The following is a 21,246-nucleotide window of genomic DNA, read 5'->3' on the forward strand; positions in this document are numbered from 1 at the left end:
GGAGGATCACCATGAGTTCAAGGCCACCCTGAGACTCCATAGTGAACTCCAGGTCAGCCTGAGCTACAGTGAAACCCTACCTCAAGAAACAACAACAACAACAAAAAAGTTCTAGCTGCACATGGTGGTACATGCCTTTAATCCCAGCACTTGGAAGGTTAAGGTAGGATAAAGGCTGTGAGTCTGAGGACAACCTGAGGATACAGAATTAATTAGCTTCAGGTCAGCCTCAACTAGAATGATACCCTGCCTTGAAAACAACAACAAAATCAAAAGTTCTAAGCAATACATTGCTAAAAATAATAAATAACTGAAATGAAACTGTATTTACAGATGATGATTATCTTATTTACAAAAAGATCTATGGATAAAGTCTTAAAATTTAAAGTAGCAAATACCAAATCAACTTTAGAAAGAGTAAAATACTCCTAGTCACTATAAATAATCATGCAGAAATTACATGGGAAAAATAAGGATTCACTTCCCAGCTATGCCAGGTATGCATCCTTACAGACAAGCTAACAGCAGACCTCAGCTTTCTGCTCCTAGCAAGTCCTGCTTCTGGGGACCGGGCTGCCTGCTACCCTGATGACCTTTCCCCGTATGTCAGGAGCAGCTCGCTGCACGGACACTGTGCTGAACACCTGTGACTCCTGAGAGTCTGGGACTCCAGAATATGACAGGCAGATGGCCTATTTAACAGCCCCAACAGTGACTCTGGATACGAGTCTCTAATGAGCTTCCCAACAGACAATACTTCTCACCACAAGCGCGCTGTCCCAGGTGTTGGTGGAAAATTCGCGTCTGCCGGGGCTCCACTGGCAGAGGTCTCCTGGAAGCTTCGTTGGCTTCCTCTGACTTTGTCCTTGAGCCCTTTCCCTTGACTGGCCTGGTTTTGACCTTTTAGCTCTAATATGTTTTCTCTGTGAGTATTTTTCATGCTGTGTCAGAGGCCTAGTAAACTGAAGGCTACAGTGGTTTGGTGACCTCCACCACAGCCTCTCTCTAGAGAAAACCCCCAAATATTCACTGAAGGACAAGAAAGGGAAGACCTAAATGACGGAAGAGTGACATCATGCTTGAGAATGGGAGGAAAGGCCATCTCCGTCACTCATATAGTCAATGCGATTCCTATCAATATACCTGCAAATAGTTGTACATAGGTTGATCTTAAAATCAATATGGCATCTGAAGAGCTGACTCCTCAGTTAAGGCACTTGCCTGCAAAGCCTGGCAACCCCAGTTTGATTCCCTAGTCCCCACATAAAGCTAGATGCAGAAAGTAGCCCAGACATCTGGAGTTTGCAGCAATTGGAGGTCCTGGCATGCTCATTCTGTCTGTCTCCTATATAAATAAATAAATAAAATATTTTTTAAAAATTAATATGGAGGCTGGTAAGATGTCTCAGTGGTTAAGGTGTTTGTCTACAAAGCCTAAGGACCCAAGTTCAATTCGCCAGGACCCATGTAAGCCAGATGTACAAGGTGGCACATGCATCCGGAGTTTGTTTGCAGTGACTGGAGGCCCTGATGCACCCATTCTCTAAGTAAATAAATAAAATATTTTTTTAAAATATCAATATGGAAGAACAGAGATAAATTACCCACTATGAAGAAGAAAAACTAGGTAGTAGAATATATTGGATCTAAATTTAGGGATTATTGTAAAACTGCTGTGAGGAAGATAATGAAGCTTTCTGTGGAATCTGACAACACAAAACTAGAATTTGTAAGAATAAGCAAGGTCCTAAGTTATAAAGACAGACTTGGTGAAGATAAACCCTACCGATGCTATCACAAAACTACAGAAATTCAGCTGTCATAATATTGGTAGAAAGATGGACAAACAGGCCAATGAAACAGACTAGAAAGCCCCAGAGCATGTCTACAAGAAATGGAAGAGTTGCTATCTGATGCCACAGACCTTGGGAAATGACATAAATGTGCTAGGCAGGCTATCCATGCAGACGAGATGAATCCCTGTCATGTACCATTTGCCTCTGGGTGTCTAAAATCCTTCATGATAAAAACTCACCTGAACTAAATGCATACAGCTATATTTCTTATTATCCTGGTGACTCACAGGCCAGCAACCTTAATTTCATAAACTATGCTCCTTGCTAGGATTCCAAAGGACTACGAGCTTATTTAAGTGGCACATAATCTTGCTTTTACATCAGCTTTTAACATAATATGAACCTTACCTCATAGATCCTGGCAATCCCACAAAGCAAGGTTACCTCTCCTGGAAACTTATTTAATCCTTGTTTGAAAAGATTTAAAGCAGTCACAGGTTGATCCAATATGATATAAACCTAAACACAAGCCATATTTTAATAAAATTACTGGTTGTAAAAATAATAGCATTTATATGACAAGTTTATAATTACATATTAGTAACAAATTATCTCCTAGATATTGCCATAAGAACTTTTCAGCATGTGCACAATTAGATTCTAATTATCTTACAGCCTATCTGCTCCTTGCTGTACATAAAGCACTCATTCATTCTTCCCTCAAAGAAAGGCTTATACAGGCTTATTAGCATCCCAGAAACTGAGCAGAAACAAGAATGGAGCAGGGGAATCTCTTCAGGATAGACAGGCATGAGTATGTCTACAAGCTGGCAAGTAGAAGGAAGCTGACGACACTGGTTGTGATGGTGTGATTTGGGTGTCCCTCATAAACTTAAGCGTTCCGAATGCTAGGTTCCCAGCTGATAGAAACTTGGGAATTAAAGCCTCTTGGAGGCAGTGTATTGTTGGGGGTGGGCTTAGGGGTGTTATAGACAGTTTCCCTTTGCCAGTGTTTGGCACACCCTCCTGTTGCTATTGTCCACCTGATGTTGGCCAGGGTGTGACGTCCACTCTCTGCTCATGCCATCATTTCCCCCTGCCTTCATGGATCTTCCCCTCAAGTCTATAAGCCAAAATAAACCCTTTTTTCCCAAAAGCTGCTCCTGGTTGGGTGATTTCTGCCAGCAGTGCGGACCTGACTGCAACGCTGGTGAAAGAAAGGATGACAAATGGAACAAGATCTGAGAAGCAGCAGGACAGCGGTTGGCTCTGGAAGACTCCTCCGAATGGAGGAGAAGCAGGTGAGTGAAACATGAGATCAAAATCGTACACTTATCAGGAATGTCACTGGGGGAGGCAGGTGTGTGTGTGTGTGTGTGTGTGTGTGTGTGTGTGTGTGCAGGCACTCTCACATGTGGAGGCAGGTGTGTGTGTGTGCAGGCACTCTCACATGTGGAGGCAGGTGTGTGTGTGTGTGTGTGTGTGTGCAGGCACTCTCACATGTGGAGGCAGAGTGCAGCGGCAGGTGTCTTACCGGGTTGCTCTCCGCCTCAGTCTTTGGAGGGGGACTCTCTTGGAACCTGCAGCTCCCTGACTCAGCTACACTGCTACACAGTGAGCCCCAGGACGCCCTGCCAGCATTCCTCCCGTTGCTGGGGTTACAGGCACCCCATCACACCCAGCAGGTTTACACGGGTGCCCAGGCACTACTCATGCTGGCACAGCACACACGGTGCCCACTCAGCACCTCCCCACACTTAACAGGAATTTGCAAAATGGAGAACTATGATTTTACGTATCGAAGCCTAAGATAATGACACTTGTCTTTGTGTTTTGGGACACACTTTCTAAACAGCAGATCAAATTAGAAACAGGTGAAAACGTGTGCCGGGCAGGGTGGCGCACGCCTTTAATCCCAGCACTGGGAAGGAAGAGGTAGGAGGATCACCATGAGTTCGACGCCACCCTGAGACTACATAGTGAATTTCAGGTCAGCCTGAGCTAAAGTGAGACCATACCTTGAAAAACAAATAAACAACAAGAAAACATGCATTTAACAGTAGTTACAATGAAAAGCACAGACTTTTAGCTATGATGTGGGGGTTTGAATGTGAACACACGTCCCCCACAGCTTCAGGTACTCGATGAAGGTCAAGCTTCCCACTCAAGTCTCCAGCAGCCTGCCAGGGGAGGTGGGTCCCAGGCTGGAGCCCCAAGGTGTGTTTGGGGTGGGCCTCGAATCCAGCGCAAAGGAGGGCAATCTGAGCTCTGGCGGTTGGCCTGCTGCTTGTACTGTGTGGTGGTCCCTCTCCGCTTAGATGTATGAAAGGCACCAACTTCTTCCACCACTGATAGAACTTCTCCTAGATCCGTAAGCTTGAAATAAATCCCTTCCTCCCATAAACTGTAGCTGGTTGGATGCTCATCCCAGCAATGTGGAGCAACGTGTCAGTGGCTTTCATTTAAAAACGGAAGAGTGTGAGCTGGGCGTGGTGGTGCACGCCTTTAATCCCAGCACTCTGAAGTAGGAGGATCACTGTGAGTTCAAGGGCACCCTGAGACTCCGTAGTGAATTCCAGGTCAGTGTGGGCTAGAGTGAGACCCTACCTTGGAAAAAAAAAAGGAAGAGTGTTGTGGCCTGAACTTCAATTTCAAGTTGTCTCTTTAGAAAAGCTTACTGTGGTTCTTAGAAATTTCTTTCAGAGTTTGTTTATTTTATGATAGGTAAAAGACAAACATAGCAAATACCTCAAATAGTTTTAAACATTTTTGTAAACCATTGTTAATGTACTAAGATAAACAGAGAAAATTTATGTAATGTACTTTCATTTTTAGTATGCTAATCTTATGACCATGTTCCGGACATAGTGGTGCTTCTTTCTGTAGAAGTCAGGAAAGCTTCATTTTCCCAAATGTCCAGCTGGTTGGCTGTGTTCCAGCATCTTTCCTAGCAGCAGTTTCCTTCTCTGAGGTGGTTTGATGAATCCTTTATTAAGGAGCTCTTCCAGGACTGCCCTGGCCAGAGACTGTAGCTAGGCTTATAGTTTATAGCCAGAAACTTCCTTACACAGTTGGTCAGAAGTAGTTTTGTCAAACAAGGGTAGATGATTAAACTTGTCCCAGACTTTGCCTTTGGACCCCTTCTTTTTAGCCTCACCCAGATTTGTTCTCCAGGTCTGTCTTTCTTGGCCAACTGTTGTTGTTGTTGTTGTTTATGAAAGAGAGAGAGAGAGAGAGAGAATTGGCATCCTAGGGCCTCCAGCCCCTAATTGAACTCCTGTGCGTTTGGCTCACATGGATGTGGGGAGTCAAAGCCTCGGAGCCCCTTACCTGTCAGCCACCGCAAGCCCGGTCGGCCCACTCTCAGCAGCACCTTTCCTCTGGCCATCCGGGTAGCAATGCCAAGTTTCAGAAGCGGCGTCACCAGCACTAGTGCCACCTCCACAGAGACCAGACGGCTCACGCTTCCCTTCATGTCTCACCTTCTGAGTCCTCCTTACCAAAACTCTTACGACAGAGCAGGAGCACGGCACAGTCACCACTTCACCACATGGTCTTTCAGGGGAGCCTGGCTGAGGGTCAAGAGCGACTTCATTCCAGCACAGGCTGGGCATCCTTGTCTGAAGTGCTTTAGACCACAAGTGTTTTCCATTTCAGGGTTTTTTGTTTTGGTTTGGTTTTGGTCTTTGGAGTGTTTTGATATGCATACAGTGATATTTTGGGGCTAGAACACAGGTGTAAAAATGAAATTTACTGATATTACATCTATACTTTGCACACATAGCCTTAGGGTAATTTTATATAATATTGTTAGTGCACCTGCTTTTTGACTATGACTCATCACAGGATGTCAGGTGTGGAATTTTCCATGTCAACTACTGTGCTAACACTCAAAATGTTTCGATTTTAGAGCATGTCAGACTTCAGATATTCAGATGAGGGATGTCCATCTTGTACTGAAATGTCCAGGTGAACAGTCTACTGAGCCTTCAGTGAGTCCAAAAGACTCACTGGAGTCCAAAAGACTTCAGAGTGAATGCTGGGTGTCAATAACCCAGTGACTGAAAAATTTGCTCATTGTCCTTAGGAGCAAAAAGAAAGTTATGAAATCTACCTTCAGAGCAGGGTTATTGTGAGGGTTCAAATAAACTTCCTCTATAAACAAACCAACACAGTGCCATAGACCAAGGAGTGCACAATGATAGACGGCAGCCTCACTACTAGAGCACAGCTGAGTGACGCTGACTCTGTAAAAACAATCTGTTCTTAGAGCGGGGCGCTCAGCTACCTGGAAGGCTGAGGAGGAAGGAAGCTGAGCTCAATGGCAGTCTGTGCTGCAGAGCAAGACCTCATTTCAAAAGCAAAGGTCCCTCTGCTCTATAACCTGCTTGGGTTTCAGATGAGTGGGTTGTGGCAAAAGGCCTATGTGGAGTCCATTACCGACGTGGTGGTATTTTCTTCTGGCCTAATAAGCAAGTTTTCAAAGGGCTTTTGTTTTCCACGGTACTCACTTTCTTTTGAGATGGCTACCCTCCATATGTTATTTTTCACTTGCTTTAAAAAATAAGGTAGTCTGAACATATTAACTTGCCAAACACTCCGGAGGGAACTGGCAACTTTCCCCATGCAGCAGCCAGAACCCCGAGAAGACAGTTTTCACTCAAATTAAGAATATTTACTTACTTTTGCCAAATAGAGAAATGTGTCCACCATTTCCTGCTGCTTCAGGGCTGATTTAAATTGCTTTTCTGCTTCACGATACATTCCTAACCTAAAAACAACCATTAAAAAATTTAGACATTCAATTTAAAAATCAATACTACATCATTTGCTCAAACTCTGAGGATATGAATAGAGACGAATCCCATCTTAAACCACATGTATACCAAACAAGGAAGCACTGAACACAGATCCTACCATGTATGCTAACAGAGACTAACCAAAGGTCACATAACCTCCCCCCACCCAAATTCACTGGCTATCTAATCCTCAAATGGTGTGTAGAGTGTCTGCAGCCTTGTCACAGCTGGACCAAGAGCTGTCAGTAAGCCAGGTCACATCAGGTCACCACAGAAAGAGCTTACAGTCATCTGGACATATGGCAAGTGACCTGAATAAATGCCCAGAGCCTGTACTTCACTAGAAGAAATGAAAGCTGTTTCTTTGAAAACATCTCATGCCCTGAGACAAAAGCCCGTGTTTTAGTTATCCCTACACAACTCTGATGTAAGCAGTAACTGTCACTTGGGTGACAGAGCCATGCCAGCTCATTAATCTAGAACTTTTACTACATGTCTGATACTGGCTATCCCAACTAGGAACCCATGCCTTGCTCCTTGCCTAAATGTTACTGTCCTCACGTCAGTGCCCACCTCTGCAATCACGGCACAGTCTGTTACCACTAGACCAGTCACTGAGGCACACCAGCTTTCATCCCACATGTCCTCAGAAAGCCTGTCAGGCATTGTCATAGCTGTACATTCTTAGCAACCTACGAGCTACTTAGGTAAGATAATGCTTTATTTTGTGAAATAAAATCAAAATGATGTACAATATGTCCACTGTATCACTTCCATGTAAAAGCTTGAAAGAATATTCTCCATAACCTAAGCCTCAGGCACTGGTGTGGCAGACACATAAACAGCTGCTAGGGGATGGGATTAAAGTGATTAAAGGTAATAATACCAAGGTGGAGCACAAAGTTAGAGGACACACGTGGCAGGAGCCTCTGTCTCCTAAAGGTGCCATAAATTTTATGACTATGTATAATATGTTATCAAGGAAACCTAAAGTTCTGAAAAACCAAATCCATACATACGGCATAACAATGGTTGAATATGTTAGTCTTAATCACATGACAGAAATACTGTTCTGAATGTGATAAATGTTATTTACCCTTCCATTGGAGTGTACATATTTTTATATGTCCAATTAAAAAGACACATGTAAAACAGAAATAAGAAAACAAATGTATTTTTTTGTTTGTTTTCTTCCTTCCCTTTTTCATTCCTATTGAGGTAAGTTCTCACTGTAGCCCAGAATAAGCTGGAATTCACTTTATCGTCCAAGTGGGCCTAAAACTCATGGTGATCCTTCTGCTGCAGCCTCTTGAGTGCCGGGATTGTAGGGTGAGCCATCGCGCCCATGTTTAAACAACAGAGATGGGATAAGGTAAAGAAGAAATAGGCAGACAAGCACTCTACGAGAGCCAAAGAAAGGAAAAAAATAGGTCACATGGCTTTTATTATTTAATATTCAAGAGACAGCTCAAGTATTATCAAAAAAAATTGTGGGCTGGAGAGATGGCTTAGCGGTTAAGGCACTTGCCTGCAAAGCCTAAGAACTCATGTTTGAATCTCCAGGTCCCACGTAAGCCAGATACACAGTGAGGCAAGTGCACAATGTCACACATGTGCACAAGGTGGTGCACACATCTGGAGTTTGTTTGCAGTGGCTGAAGGCTCTGGTGTGTCCATTCTCTCTTCCTCCTCCTCCCTCTTCCTCCCTCCCTCCTTCTCTCCCCCCCAACCCCCTCTCAAAACAAATAAATTTTTAAAAAGAAATTTACCACATGAATTCTTATACAAGAAAAAAATGGAGTGTGGTATACTCAATCATAATCTAGGAATAGTGACAATATGGTCAAGTTCATACACTCAGGATAGTATCAGAGAGTCAGTGTCCAGAGAGAGAGAGAGAGAGAGAGAGAGACCTCTCACAAGCTGCCAGCAATTTCTCCCCAGCTGAGTTCAACACCCCTGCATGCACATTTCATGATGGAAAGGGGATGCCAAAGTGGGAAATAAGCATGTCCCTAAAGTCATCACAATTAAAGAGCAAAACACTATCTACATTAAAGGGGGGAGTAAACCCAAGAGTTTCGGGAGGAGTGAAGGACAAGATTTCAACAGCTAGAAATGCTGTGTGGGCTGACGGCGCAATTCCAGGGGAAGAAAAATATGACAGAACAACTTAGGCAGGAAAGTGCATGGAACGTTAGGGAGAATGACATGAAGTCTGCCTTAACTGGAAAGGATGTAACAATGGGAGCACGAAGACACCGGGACCAGTGTGGGGGCTGGGGTGAGCTCATGAAGCCGCACTTTCGGTCCCGGCTTTGTTACAAGAGGATCACTGAGGAATCCAACAACAGCTGTTTTTTCCACAACAGTTACTCCCACGGTACTTGGTAAGGGTCGATGAGATGAGAAGCTGAAAGCAGAACTTCCGGGGAAGACTCTACTGCAAGGACTTAATAAGCGACACTAATGGTCAGAATGATGGCCTTGCAGTACGAGTGAGAAGCTAATGACCAGAGAGAACTGGGGTCCGCTTCACGCGACACCCTCGGCTAAGGCAGCTCTGCCCTCTCGACTCCAAGTCTCTGGGCTCCTGGTGCACTGCACACCTGCTTCTGTCTTACATATTGTTTGAGCCACATTAATAATTATTTATTGTCTCACTAAACCATGTGAAAGGGGGGGACAATAAAAAAATCTTTGAGGCTGGGCGTGGTGGCGCACGCCTTTAATCCCAGCACTCGGGAGGCAGAGGTAAGAGGATCACCATGAGTTCAAGGCCACCCTGAGATTACACAGTGAATTCCAGGTCAGCCTGGGCCAGAGTGAGACCCTACCTCGAAAAACCAAAAAAAAAAAAAAAAAGAAAAAAACAACTTTGTAACCCCAACTAATAGGGCAGTTGTTCCTCACATACTTTACTGAGTGAATGGATAAGCACACAATAGAGAACAGCGAGCTCTGAAAACTGAGGACAAAGATTAAATCTGACAAGATGTACTCCTTTAAATGTCACCGCATGTGGGGAGGAGAATGATTCTAAGCTATGTCTTCATTGAATTATTAAAGATTTTTGAAGATTTTGCTTGGAAGCTTAAGATGTTAAGATTGTCTTTCGGAATTAAACTCCTAAGAGCTTAATGTTATGATGGCCTCAAATCACCTCCTGGCACAAAGCACTCTCTCAATCTAGCAGTAGGAAATATACCTCAGAGTTCTGTGTGAAATGTCTAAGTGGAAAGGAATGTTAGTTTTGCCATCAGAACAACAAGCATCCTTCCAGTCCATTTAATGTGCCTCCTTTCCCCCACAGTACTGAATATCAAAGATACTCACAGTAACTTAAGTCTACCTCATTTTTGAATAATAAAAGACAGTTCACCTTTATAAAGTATAAATATTCATTGTTTCTATTTCTTCCCAAATACTCTAAATGTATCTCAACATCAGTAACAAGTGTCAAGTCTTATTCACTTATTGCTAAATATTCAAAAACTAATTACAGCTTTCCTTATCTCTTGGTGGATGTTCTTTGCTGTGTGCAGTCAGTGGTGTGGGCGCAGGTGCACGTGCAGGGGTGTGTCTGCGCGCTGCGGAGGAGGATGCTGGCTGTCCTTCGTCCCCCATCGCCCTTACATCTGACTTCCTCGAGACAGGAGGCCACCGAACCTGGAGCTCAGGCCATTTTTCAGTTAGACTGTCTGACAAGCAAGCGCCAGCGAGCCTCCCGTTTCTCCCCCTTCCCCTCTGGTGTTACAGGTGTGCACGACCATACCTGGCTTTTTACATGGGTGCTAGGGATCGAACTGGGGTCCTCATGCTTGCTCAGCAAATGTTTTTAACCACTGAGCCATCTCCTCAAGCCCTCAGTTAATCTCTGTTCAAATGTATTTAAAAGATTAAGTACCTGTAAGGATATAGGCCAGTAAGGATTATAGAAACAGGAGCCAAATGTAGTGAAGCAGAGCTGTACTCCTGACACTCTGGAGGCAGAGGCAGGAGGAGCATAAGTTCAAGGTCAGCCTGGCCTACAGAGAGACCCTGCCTCTAAACAAGCAGTTATGGAAACAGTGAGAGAGCAGGCATTAAAAATTCTTGCTCTATCACTTACTAGCAATGTGAATTTGGCCAACTGCACACTTGTCAGGCTCAATTTTTCTCATCTCAGGAACCAGCTAACAGTACGTGCTGTGAGCTCTAAGTGAGGTGACGTGCTGATTGAATGCACTAGCTCCTAACTGTGAAGTCCTTCTAGATGCAAAAAGGCTTGAGAGCCAGGAGGGCAGAGTGGAAGGGACGCGCTGGGTTCAGTGCCAGGCCTGTCAGTAGCTGGCTCCTGATGGCGGTCACAGTCACGGGCGTCAGCCTCTGCTCCCAGCCTGGAGAAAGAGGCGCAGCGTTACTGCTGCTGTGTGACTGTTCACGTGCTCTTTTTCAAGTAAGTCGGTTTTTATTTCTTCATGAAGAAAGCGGTAAGAAGGTATCACATTTGACACTCTTAAAAAAAAATATTGCCACATCAAAGCCTTTCACAAATGGTCAAAACTTTACCTGTAGTAACATTTTCCAATCTGCACCTTCCACCACCAGTCCTTGTACTGAGAGTGCTCCGTGCTAAGGGCCGCCAGATCCAAAGCCTTTGAAAAACAATTCGTTTTCTATTAGGTTTTTCTTCTCTTACAGTGAACAGTCATAAAGATAAATAATACGATAAGCTGAGTTAGCGTCAATCAAAGCATGCATTAGAAATCAAGATGCCCGTTTCCAGATGGCTCCACCACCCTTCTCTCTATCAGTTCCAGATGAGGAGCTGACCACAGAGGAGCTGGAAACATGGATCAAGGAAACGGGCACAAAACGAACCTCAACACACAAGGCACAAGACCGATGCTTTCAAACAGCCAGGCTTTTACTCTCTTCCCACTATTCATTGTGTAACGAGTCAAAATGCCTACAAATTCAGGGGTGGTCAAGCACCTGTTTTATTAGATGGGTCCAGGGAAGGTCCCCACTTTACACACAGAACGAGAGAAACAAACATGGACCTGGCAAGCAGAGAGAAAAGGGGTTTGGAGAAGGGGCGGCATAAAGAAGAGGAGAAGGACCGGGGTGTTCGAGGACCTTCCATATGCTTCTCTGACATCACTTGACTTTCTAGTAATTTTCTGGCCCAAACTTCTCTTTAGTGCAAACTAGAAAAAAATACTTTTTCTCCATACTCTATCCCTCTTTATCCCCTATCTTTAATATCCTCTGGGGGGGGGGGGGCTGGAGAGATGGCTTAGCGGTTAAGGAGCTTGCCTGCTAAACCTAAGGACTCCTGTTCAAATCCTCCAAATCCCACTTAGACACCAGGAACGCAAGCATGCAATGTCTCATATGCTCACAAGGGGGCACATGCGTCTGGCGTTTGCTCACAGCCGCTGAAAGGCCCTGGCGCACACACCCTCTTTTTCTATCTCACAAAAAAAGTTTTTAAAAAACTTTTAAAAACCCTCTGTAGGAATTTTCCTTCTAGTGTTTACACAAGATCAGACAAGAGATAACCTAGAAAGAATTGATTGACACACAGGAAGTGGAAACTTGTTGATGGTGGGGAAGGTGAATTGCTCTTTGTACACATCTGAAGCTGGCAGGCTCTGAGACTTCTATAAAGATTTGGGGACAGGAAGCTGGAGTTCTCAGTTAGATGAGATTTCTGGTTGAAAATGTTTAATTCTTTAGTCACTGTTACTATAATCATGACAGCCAATAGCTCCATTAAGTAACTCTTGGGTTTTTAGTTGCATTATCTCAAAAAGCACCTCATACTACTGTCCATTTCTTAGTATTAATTCTTTTCATTTCTTTTCTGAAATGTATACCAGAAAAGTCTCTTCAATCTCCCACTGCAAAATTAATTATTTTCCATGTGTTCCCTATCTTCTCTTGCTCCAGGGGGGACCACTAAACATGCAAACTACTCAGAAAGGAATGGTGTCACCATGCTGAGCTTCTAATGGACTGGAAAAATCAACATCTCCACTTGAAAGCTATGGAAATTATAAACAAGCCACATACTACTTTCATATGCTTTCTTTTCTTTTTTTCTCCCTCCAGCCAGAAATAGAAATGAAGGCACTTAAAAAAAGAAAAGTATAACTTCAAGTAGCATTATCTCTGGGTATTGTAGGAAAACATATTTTCAATCAATTCAGTTCTAAATAAATTTAAATTTTTTTTTAAATGGGCTGAAGAGATGGCTTAGAAATTAAGGCACTTGCCTGCAAAGCCAAAGGATCTCGGTTGGACTCTCCAGGACCCACATAAGCCACAGGCACAAGGTGGTGCATGCATCTGGAGTTCATTTTCAGTGACTGGAGGCCCTGGTGTGCCCATTCTCTCTCTCTCTCTCTCCATATATATATATGTATGTGTGTGTGTGTGTGTGTGTGTGTGTGTATGTGTGTGTATCTGTGTGTCTGCCTCTTTCTCCCTCTCAAATAAATATAAAAATATATATTTAATAAATAAATAAAAATTTTAAAATGCTTTGAAAGAGCTAGAGAGATGGCAAAGCCAAAGGATCCAGGTTTGAGTCCCTAGTACCCATGTAGGCCAGATGCACAAGGTGGTATATGTGTCTGCTGTTCGTTTGCAGTGGCTAGAGTCCCTGGCATATTCTCTCTCTCTCCCTCTCTCTCTCTCAGATAATAAATAAACAAATAAACAAACTCAGTTCAGGTGTGCATTGTAAACATCAGTGCTAATTAATTTTGATTATAAAGACCTTTCACAGTGAGTATATAACATTCAGTCATGTTTAATATGAATAGACTTTTAACGTTTTTAGGAAAAGATATCATCCAATTGCTTTTAATGTATCCTAGCTTCCCAAGGTTAGATTTAATGCTTTTGATAGATGGTTGAGTTTCCCATCAGATATTGTTCTGAATCAAGTCTACAGAGGAGCCTGATGCTTGTGCTAATCCAATTACAGGAAAACATAGATTAATGATACAGAATAAGAATGGGAGAAAAACAATTTAATAATCATTTTTCACACAAGGGCTTAGGCTGTACTAGATAAACTGTTTGTGACATTTCAACTGACCTACGCTGCCTGAAGGCACAAGCTTTACTTTTCCACCTCTGCTCTTGTGCTGGAATATTCTCATGCTCACAGAGGCACTCGAGAATTATTTGTTCATTAAATTAACTATGTTCCTTCTTTCAGAGGGATGTTGAAAATAGCTTAATGAAATAAAATTATCAATGAAGTCATCATTCAAAGTACTAACTTGAAAAAAAACTTGTAAAGCTTCCATTTTTACCATAAGTGATTATATTTACATTTAAAAGTTTTTTGGGACTGAAGAAATGGCTCAGTGGTTAAAGGCACTTGCTTGTCAAGCCTGAAGGTCCAGGTTCAATTCCTCAGTACCCACATAAAGCCAGATGCATGCAACTGGAGTTTGCTTGTAGAGGCCATGGCACACCCATTCTCATTCTCTCAGTCTCTCTCTGCTTGCAAATAATAGATTAAAAAATCTTTTGAGCCAGGCGTGGTGGCGCACGCCTTTAATCCCAGCACTTGGGAGGCAGAGGTAGGAGGATCACCTTGAGTTCAAGGCCACCCTGAGACTACATAGTGAATTCCAGGTCAGCCTGGACCAGAGTGAGACCCTACCTCAAAAAAACAAAACAAAAAAAAAAAAAAAAAATCTCAGGCTCAGGCTGACCTGGAATTCACTATCTCGTCTCAGGGTGGCCTGAGACTCATGGCGATCCTCCTACCTCTGCCTTCCGAGTGCTGGGATTAAAGGCATGAACCACCACACCCAGCTTAGTGTTTCATTAATACATGTATTAATAAAGCCCTAAAATGTCACTTTAATACACTTACAGGTGTTAAAAGTTCAAATGTAGAAGGAACTTGGCCAATCTAGACATGGTAATAATTTTACTCTTGTTACATAGTTACAAGTTCAGAGTCATGAAATGAAAGAGTGGGTTGAAAGACATAGTCCAACATCAACCCACATGCACTTTAGTTTGTCATTAAAGTCAATAAAAGAATATAGAAAACACTGCTAAAAATCCAAAGGCAAAAACACAGCTTTTCTATAACTCAGCTTAACTTGTCCTTATTGAAATACTGCTTCATCATATTCTCTATAGTTAGCTACACTCTCCATTTTGATAGAAAGGACCAATGCACATTTCCCTTAGTTTTGTCAATAATGCCCCACTTAAATAGAAATATCCATTAAAGACTAATTTTATTTTCTTAACATTTAAGTACCTTTTCACATTTCGCAGTATTTTTATATTCATCTATAATATTATCTGTTCTTATGTAAAATAAGTTATGTTTTAAAATTTGAAGACCACCCAAAGTAACACATATAAATCCCCCCTGGCTTGATAAGTGTGTTAGAAAACAGACTCCTTTTCTTCTTTTTCCAGCTAAACTTGCAAAATATGAATAAGCTATTAAAAATGTGTGTCTTGTGCTCATTATTTATATTCTTTTATTCAGAAAATCACATTTGTGATAAAAATCCACAATGACATTTTAACGGAACAGCCTGACCCACAAGAACAATGGGGCGCAGGCCCGTGAGGAGAAGCAGTCGCCGGCATTTGTCCCTCGGCGCTGCTTGCAGAGCAACACGTGGGCCTTGGCAATTATTCATTTAAAAAATAGCAACTCAGGGACGGGGAGAGGACTTTGAGGTTACAGGTGCTTGCTTGCGAGGCCTGCTGGACTGGGTACAAGTCTCCAGCACCGCATAAGGTGGAGTACAGACGCCTGGAGGTTGTCCTAGGACCTCCATGTATGCTGTGGCATGCCCAGACATGACCCAAACACACACCAATCTTTTTAAAAAAATTTCTACAAGAATAAATCAGCTAGTAAATCAATAAGTGAGTTACTGAATAAAAAAGAAACAAACAATAGTTTGTACTTTTAACTAAGTAAAAACAAAACAAATTGCCTCATGGTGCATTCTTTAATATAGTTACTAGTGTAAGCAAATGAAATATAATTATAAGCGTTTTAATATTACTAATAATTACTGCTAAATTTACAAATGAAAAGTTGCTATTACATTAGGAAACTGATGAAAAGATTACAAAAGAACATAAAATTAGACTTAATCTACCCCAGTGCTGTGAGGCATAGCTAATTTTTTTTTTTTTTTTACACCTATAGTCCAACCTACAGATCCAGGGCAGGTATTAAACACTGATGAAATGATACAGCTTAAAACTATTTTTAAATACATTTATTTGTGTATAAGAGAAAGAAAAAGAAGGCAAGAGAGAATGGACATGTCAGGGCCTCTTGCCACTGCAAACAAACTCCAGAAACACGTGCCACTTTGTGCATCTGGTTTAGGGGAATGAACCAGAGCTGTCACGTTTTGCAAGCAAGTGCCTTTAGCTGCTGAGCCATCTTTCCAGGTCCTTAAAACTATATTTAAGTAATAAATTCAAGTATCTATCATAAATATATACATTTAGAGTTATAATTTGTTTAGTACACAATATGGACTTTCTTTACTTAGTATTATAAAATAAATATTTTACAATTTGTATAATTTTGATTATGATTTTATAGCTATGATTTTAATGTATAAAGAAAGTCTATCCTGCTACTTATCATAATCAAATTCCTTCTCTAGCATTGAACATTTATGTTGCTTTTCACACATTTTTGCTGCTATAGCTAGTGCTATCATAAATATGACTACAAATACAGCACTTTTCCTGATATTTTTTGAGTAAGAGCACAGAACAAATTAAATAAATATGATGAGGCTATCTGCTTTTCATTATCCTGGTATTTTCCAAATTGTGCCCTCTACAATATCAACTTATGTTTTATTTACTACATTTGCCCAAGCATTCAAAGACCCTTTATATTTTTGTATATATGAATTACTATTAATAGTATATAATTATATATAATTAATAAATTAGTTTCTTTCCTTTGCAATTGCTTCATGAATCCAACATAATCCAGGAGATTTTCTACTATTAAAATTTTTATGTATTTTTTCCACTTGGTATGCATGTGGGCATGTGTGCCAATGTGCATGTGTGGTCAGAGGACAACTTTTGAATCAGTCCTCACCTTCCATCTTGTTTGAGGCAGGATCTCTCACTGTTCACCACTCCTTTTGTGAGTTTCCAGGTAATTCTCCTTTCTCCACCTTCCTTCTCACTGTGGGGTCACTAGAATTTCAGAAGCCCATGAGAGCTATCAGCTTTCATGTAGGCTCTAGGGGTCTGAACTCAGGGTCTCAGAGGTATAGTAAGCTTTATTCACTTAGCCATCCATCCACTATTGAAAGTTCCAGTTCTTCACTGACAAAACCCAAGCCAATCTGAATTAGTACCACAGAAACTTTTCTCCTGGGTAGCAGACTAAAAGATATAACCCTCAGTAAGAGTGTAGGGGGATCATCTGGGAAGAAGGGCTCTGGAGAGGGTGGAATAAGGCCTATTCCCCAAACCATGGCTCTGGCTTGTAGTTCCCAGTGCCAGAAATGGTTTACACCCCACAATGAGCTGTTGGTCAGAGACCTATGAGGTTCCCAAAATAAGGCAGGCTTCTATCAAAGTACATGATTACTCACCTGAGGTAAAAGATTAAGACCCTATTGCTGAAGACCACAAACTGCTGACACAGAACATTGAGAGATCATGCTGGAATCTGAAAGGAAGCCAGCTTCCTGATGGCTAGCCCTCATAAGTGCTGGAAAGTGCTGTATGAGGTGCTGGGAAAAAATGGCCACCAATGTTGTGGACAAGCAGAGGATCCTGCTAGATATGAAATCAAGCAGCCAGACAAGATGTACATACCTGTGCAACAGTGGTACTCAGCCTTAGGTGGTGAACCAGTGGCTATCTGACTGGCTCAGAGATCCACTCAACAGGAAGGAACTCATAGCTGATACTGGAAACTAAGTCAGAATCCTATGGAGTTGAGGGTCATGAACTCCGGTGAGAAGCTCCCACCAGTCTTTGGCTAAAAGACAGCCTACATTCATCAAAACCTCTCTTAACTATGCCTATCACCTTTAACCCACGCTACTCTCACTCTCCACTGGACAATCTGTTTTCTCTTTTACAGAAGGCTGAGAAAACTGGGGAAAACCAAAATCTATCAATATGACAAAAAAAAAAAAGCTGAATTCCTGTCATGAGATGAGCCACCTCTCACACATCAGCAAGGGCAGGTGACACCACAGAGGACCTGGCAAGTTAAGCATGAGTGCTGCTCTCACAGCGATCTTGACAACCTGCACCAGGGTGATAGTGACAGACACTGAGGACAGTCAAAACATATGGGAGCAGAAATCCAGAAGCTGCTGAGAGCTCAACATGAAAGCCGACTTATAACACACCCACCAAGGCTCAGTGAACACTGCAGAACAGGGAACAGAAAGACTGTAAGAGCCACAGGATGGGAAGGGGGAAGGAATATGCAGAGGCATGGCCCACCCCCCACGTGACTGACTGCTGCTGTCACAACTCCCAATCCACAACCCCACAGTGAATACCAGTACCTCCACTGAGGAGCACGCTCATAGAATGGGGTGGGAAGGCGTGGAGAGGGACCAACACATGATTTGTCCATAGAACAAAGCTTCTAATAAAAAGGGGGAAGTAGGTAATAAAAAAATCAAGTGACTTTTAAAAAGTTCTAAAGCAATTTTCTCAGTAGTCATTTAATGAATTACAAAGATCTATTGCAAAGAGTCAAAAACAACTGTTCACCATTGCTTGTTTTGAATGTATTGAGTCTCCACTATTCCTCAACATAAAAATATAAAAATTTATAAATGGAGACTACAGCTCTCAACAAGATTTTCAAATATTTTATTTTTATTTATTTATTTCAGAGAGAGAGAGAGAGAGAGGAAAATAGAGAGAATGAGCACACCAGGGCCTCCAGCCATTGCAAGTGAACTCCAGACGCATGCGCCACCTTGTGCATCTGGCTTACCTGAGTACTGGGGAATGGAACCTGAGTCCTTAGGCTTTGTAGGCAAGCACCATAACCTCTAAGCCATCTCTCCAGTCCTCAACAAGATTTTGGTACCATTTATTATTGAAATATATTTGAGAGTCATTTATGTTGTGTCTTTTCTTTTAGCTCACCAATTTTTTTCAGTGAGCTGGAAAATACACATCCCCTGGCAGGAGGTTTGCTGCATGGAGCTCTAGCCTTCAAGTCCTGCTGAGTGTCCTCAGCTCTTTCCCTGCGTTAGAAGAAACATTTTCTAAAGTTTCTATAGTAGGTTTTTGGGGGGTTTTTTGTTTTGTTTTTTTTTTGTTGTTGTTGTTGTTTTTTAGCTACACAGCAGTAGTTCCCAATCCTGGCCAAAAATTGACATCGCCTGTGGAGCTCTTAATAACCAGAGACTCCAGACAGCCCCTGGGGACTCTGACTCAGGAAGTGCTGCAGAGACCCACATAGCCATTATTTTTAAATTATGCAGATAATTAAAGAAGACAGCCACAGTTAGCATTTCTACTTACTGGCCAATCAGAATGTAATCTTCAAAAGAGCAGATATTTTGGTCTGCCTGCCTCCCTCTGTGATCTCAAGACTGAAATACTGGCTGGCACACTGTGCTGGCTCAAAAAAAAAAGATAATCATCATCAACAAAAAAATATATTGGATAAAAGAACATGTGTCTCTTCAATAGATGAATTAATCTTAAAAAAGAAACAAAACAAGAGTGTAAAAGCAAATGTGGCTGCACACACCTGTAAGCCCATCACTTCAGAGGCGAAGGCAAGAGGAAGGACAGTCCAAAGGCAGCCTGGGCTCCACAGAGAGACTCTTTTAAAACAATAACAGGGCTGGACAGATGGCTCAGCAGCTAAAGCAGCTTGCATGCAAACGCTGACAGCCCAGATTCAATTCCCCAGTACCCACTTAATGCTCAAATGAGCGTGCATGCATCTGGAGTTCGTGAGCAGTGACAAGAGGTCCTGGTATGCCCTCCCCCATTGTAAATAAATAAATAAATGTATAAAAATAACAAAAATCAAAGTTTAGATTTATGATAATCTAGTAATTAGAGGTATGTTCATTTGTGAAATGAAAGACAATCTGAATTTGTTTTAGAAAGATTGTGTGTGTTTGTTTGTATGTGTTTACATACCATCACTAGCTCCGTACCTGGCCCAGGCTCGTCCCAGTACATGCAATGGCACCTCCACCTGGACAGCCTCTTGTGGTTTCAAACACAAAAGGCCTTTGAGTTGTTCAGCTGCTTCACAAACAATCCTCCTTAATGTCCTTTCTGTTACTAAAGCTGCCATTCTCATGGAAGTCTAAGGGGCGGATTTAACTGACATCTCTTGCCTTTGGCCCCACGATCACATTCTTTCCTTTCTTTCTTTAGACTGTCTCTTCGGTGCTCCTGTTCTCATTCCATGTTCTGCTCATGGTTTGGCCACTTCATTTTTAAATATTTTTACTTTTATTTATTTACTTGAGAGAGAGAGAATGAGACAGAGAGGGACAGAGGAAGAAAGAGAGAGAATGGGTGCACCAGGGCCTCCAGCCACTGTAAATGAACTCCAGACACATGTGCCACCTTGTGCATCTGGCTTATGTGGGTCCTGGGGAATTAAACCTGGGTCCTTTGGCTTTGCAGGCAAGTGCCTTAACTGCTAAGCCATCTCTCCAGCCCAGTTTGGCCACTTCTATATATTTATTTCCTGTCCTTTCCACAAAGTCCTATTCATTTTATGCCTCTCTCAATAATCACCCTTTTTGATTTTTTTTCCCTCTTTGCTATTTTCAGGTGGGTTTTTTTTTTTTTCAGACATGATCCTAATAAACAGCCCAGGTTGGTTTAATGACTCTTTCTCTCAGCTTTCTGAGTTCTGGTGTTAAAATATGTCACCACACTAGGGGGTCATTATTTTTTGTTGTTTCATTTATGTCAATTTTATTTCCTTAGCTGGACTGCATGACTTATGGAAACAGGATAGAGTGTCATATTTTTATTAGTTCTCCTAGTGCAGTGCACTATTGTTGACACCCAGAAATCACAAGCAGAGAAACATATAAGGTAGTTTTCTTTGGAATCAATGCAAAAATACTATCAAGACACTACAGAATTCACTTCATTAAGTTTGAAAACATTTCTGAGGCTTCTGTTCATTTACATACTAGCAAATGTGAACTGAAACAAATTTGAAAAGTCACATGTATATGACCGCAAATTGCACTACTGAGGCTGACACCATGATAACTGACTGTTGCTGAAACTAGTTGATGAGTGACCTGACTTCTTGATACTATTCTTCCTACTTTTTCTGTTTTCAATGTGAAAAGGTTCCCACTGCAGATGCCCTACAAAGAAGGCAGTAAACTTAGTAAACTTATAATACACTATGTGGTATAAACACAACTGTGTCCACAATGCTAACTATTAGCATAAAGTATAAACTGTGGTCCAGATAAATTGACTCCAACTTGCGCTTGCCTCACAAGCATTAGCACCTGAGTTTGGACCCCCAGCGTCCATGTAATAAGCTGCGCATGGCAGCTCCACCTATAATCCTGCCACTAGGGAGTAGAAGACAGGCAGCGAACTCAGTAAGAAACTGTCTGGCACATGCCTTTAATCCC

General features: G+C 42.0%; 1 protein-coding gene across 2 annotated transcripts in view; it reads right to left on the bottom strand.

Moving 5' to 3' along the window:
- Positions 1-21,246, bottom strand: part of Ttc8 (tetratricopeptide repeat domain 8) — a 59,811-nt gene that overhangs the window by 12,555 nt on the left and 26,010 nt on the right. For both annotated transcript variants that reach the window (XM_045154364.1, XM_045154363.1), the window contains 3 exons: positions 11,147-11,232; positions 6,480-6,567; positions 2,205-2,315 (listed from right to left, as the gene is read on the bottom strand). In XM_045154364.1, the coding sequence (XP_045010299.1) occupies positions 2,205-2,315; positions 6,480-6,567; positions 11,147-11,232 (285 nt within the window). The remainder of the gene's footprint in view (positions 1-2,204; positions 2,316-6,479; positions 6,568-11,146; positions 11,233-21,246) is intronic.

The sequence above is a fragment of the Jaculus jaculus genome, chromosome 7 (assembly GCF_020740685.1).
Source record: "Jaculus jaculus isolate mJacJac1 chromosome 7, mJacJac1.mat.Y.cur, whole genome shotgun sequence".
NCBI lineage: Eukaryota > Metazoa > Chordata > Mammalia > Rodentia > Dipodidae > Jaculus > Jaculus jaculus.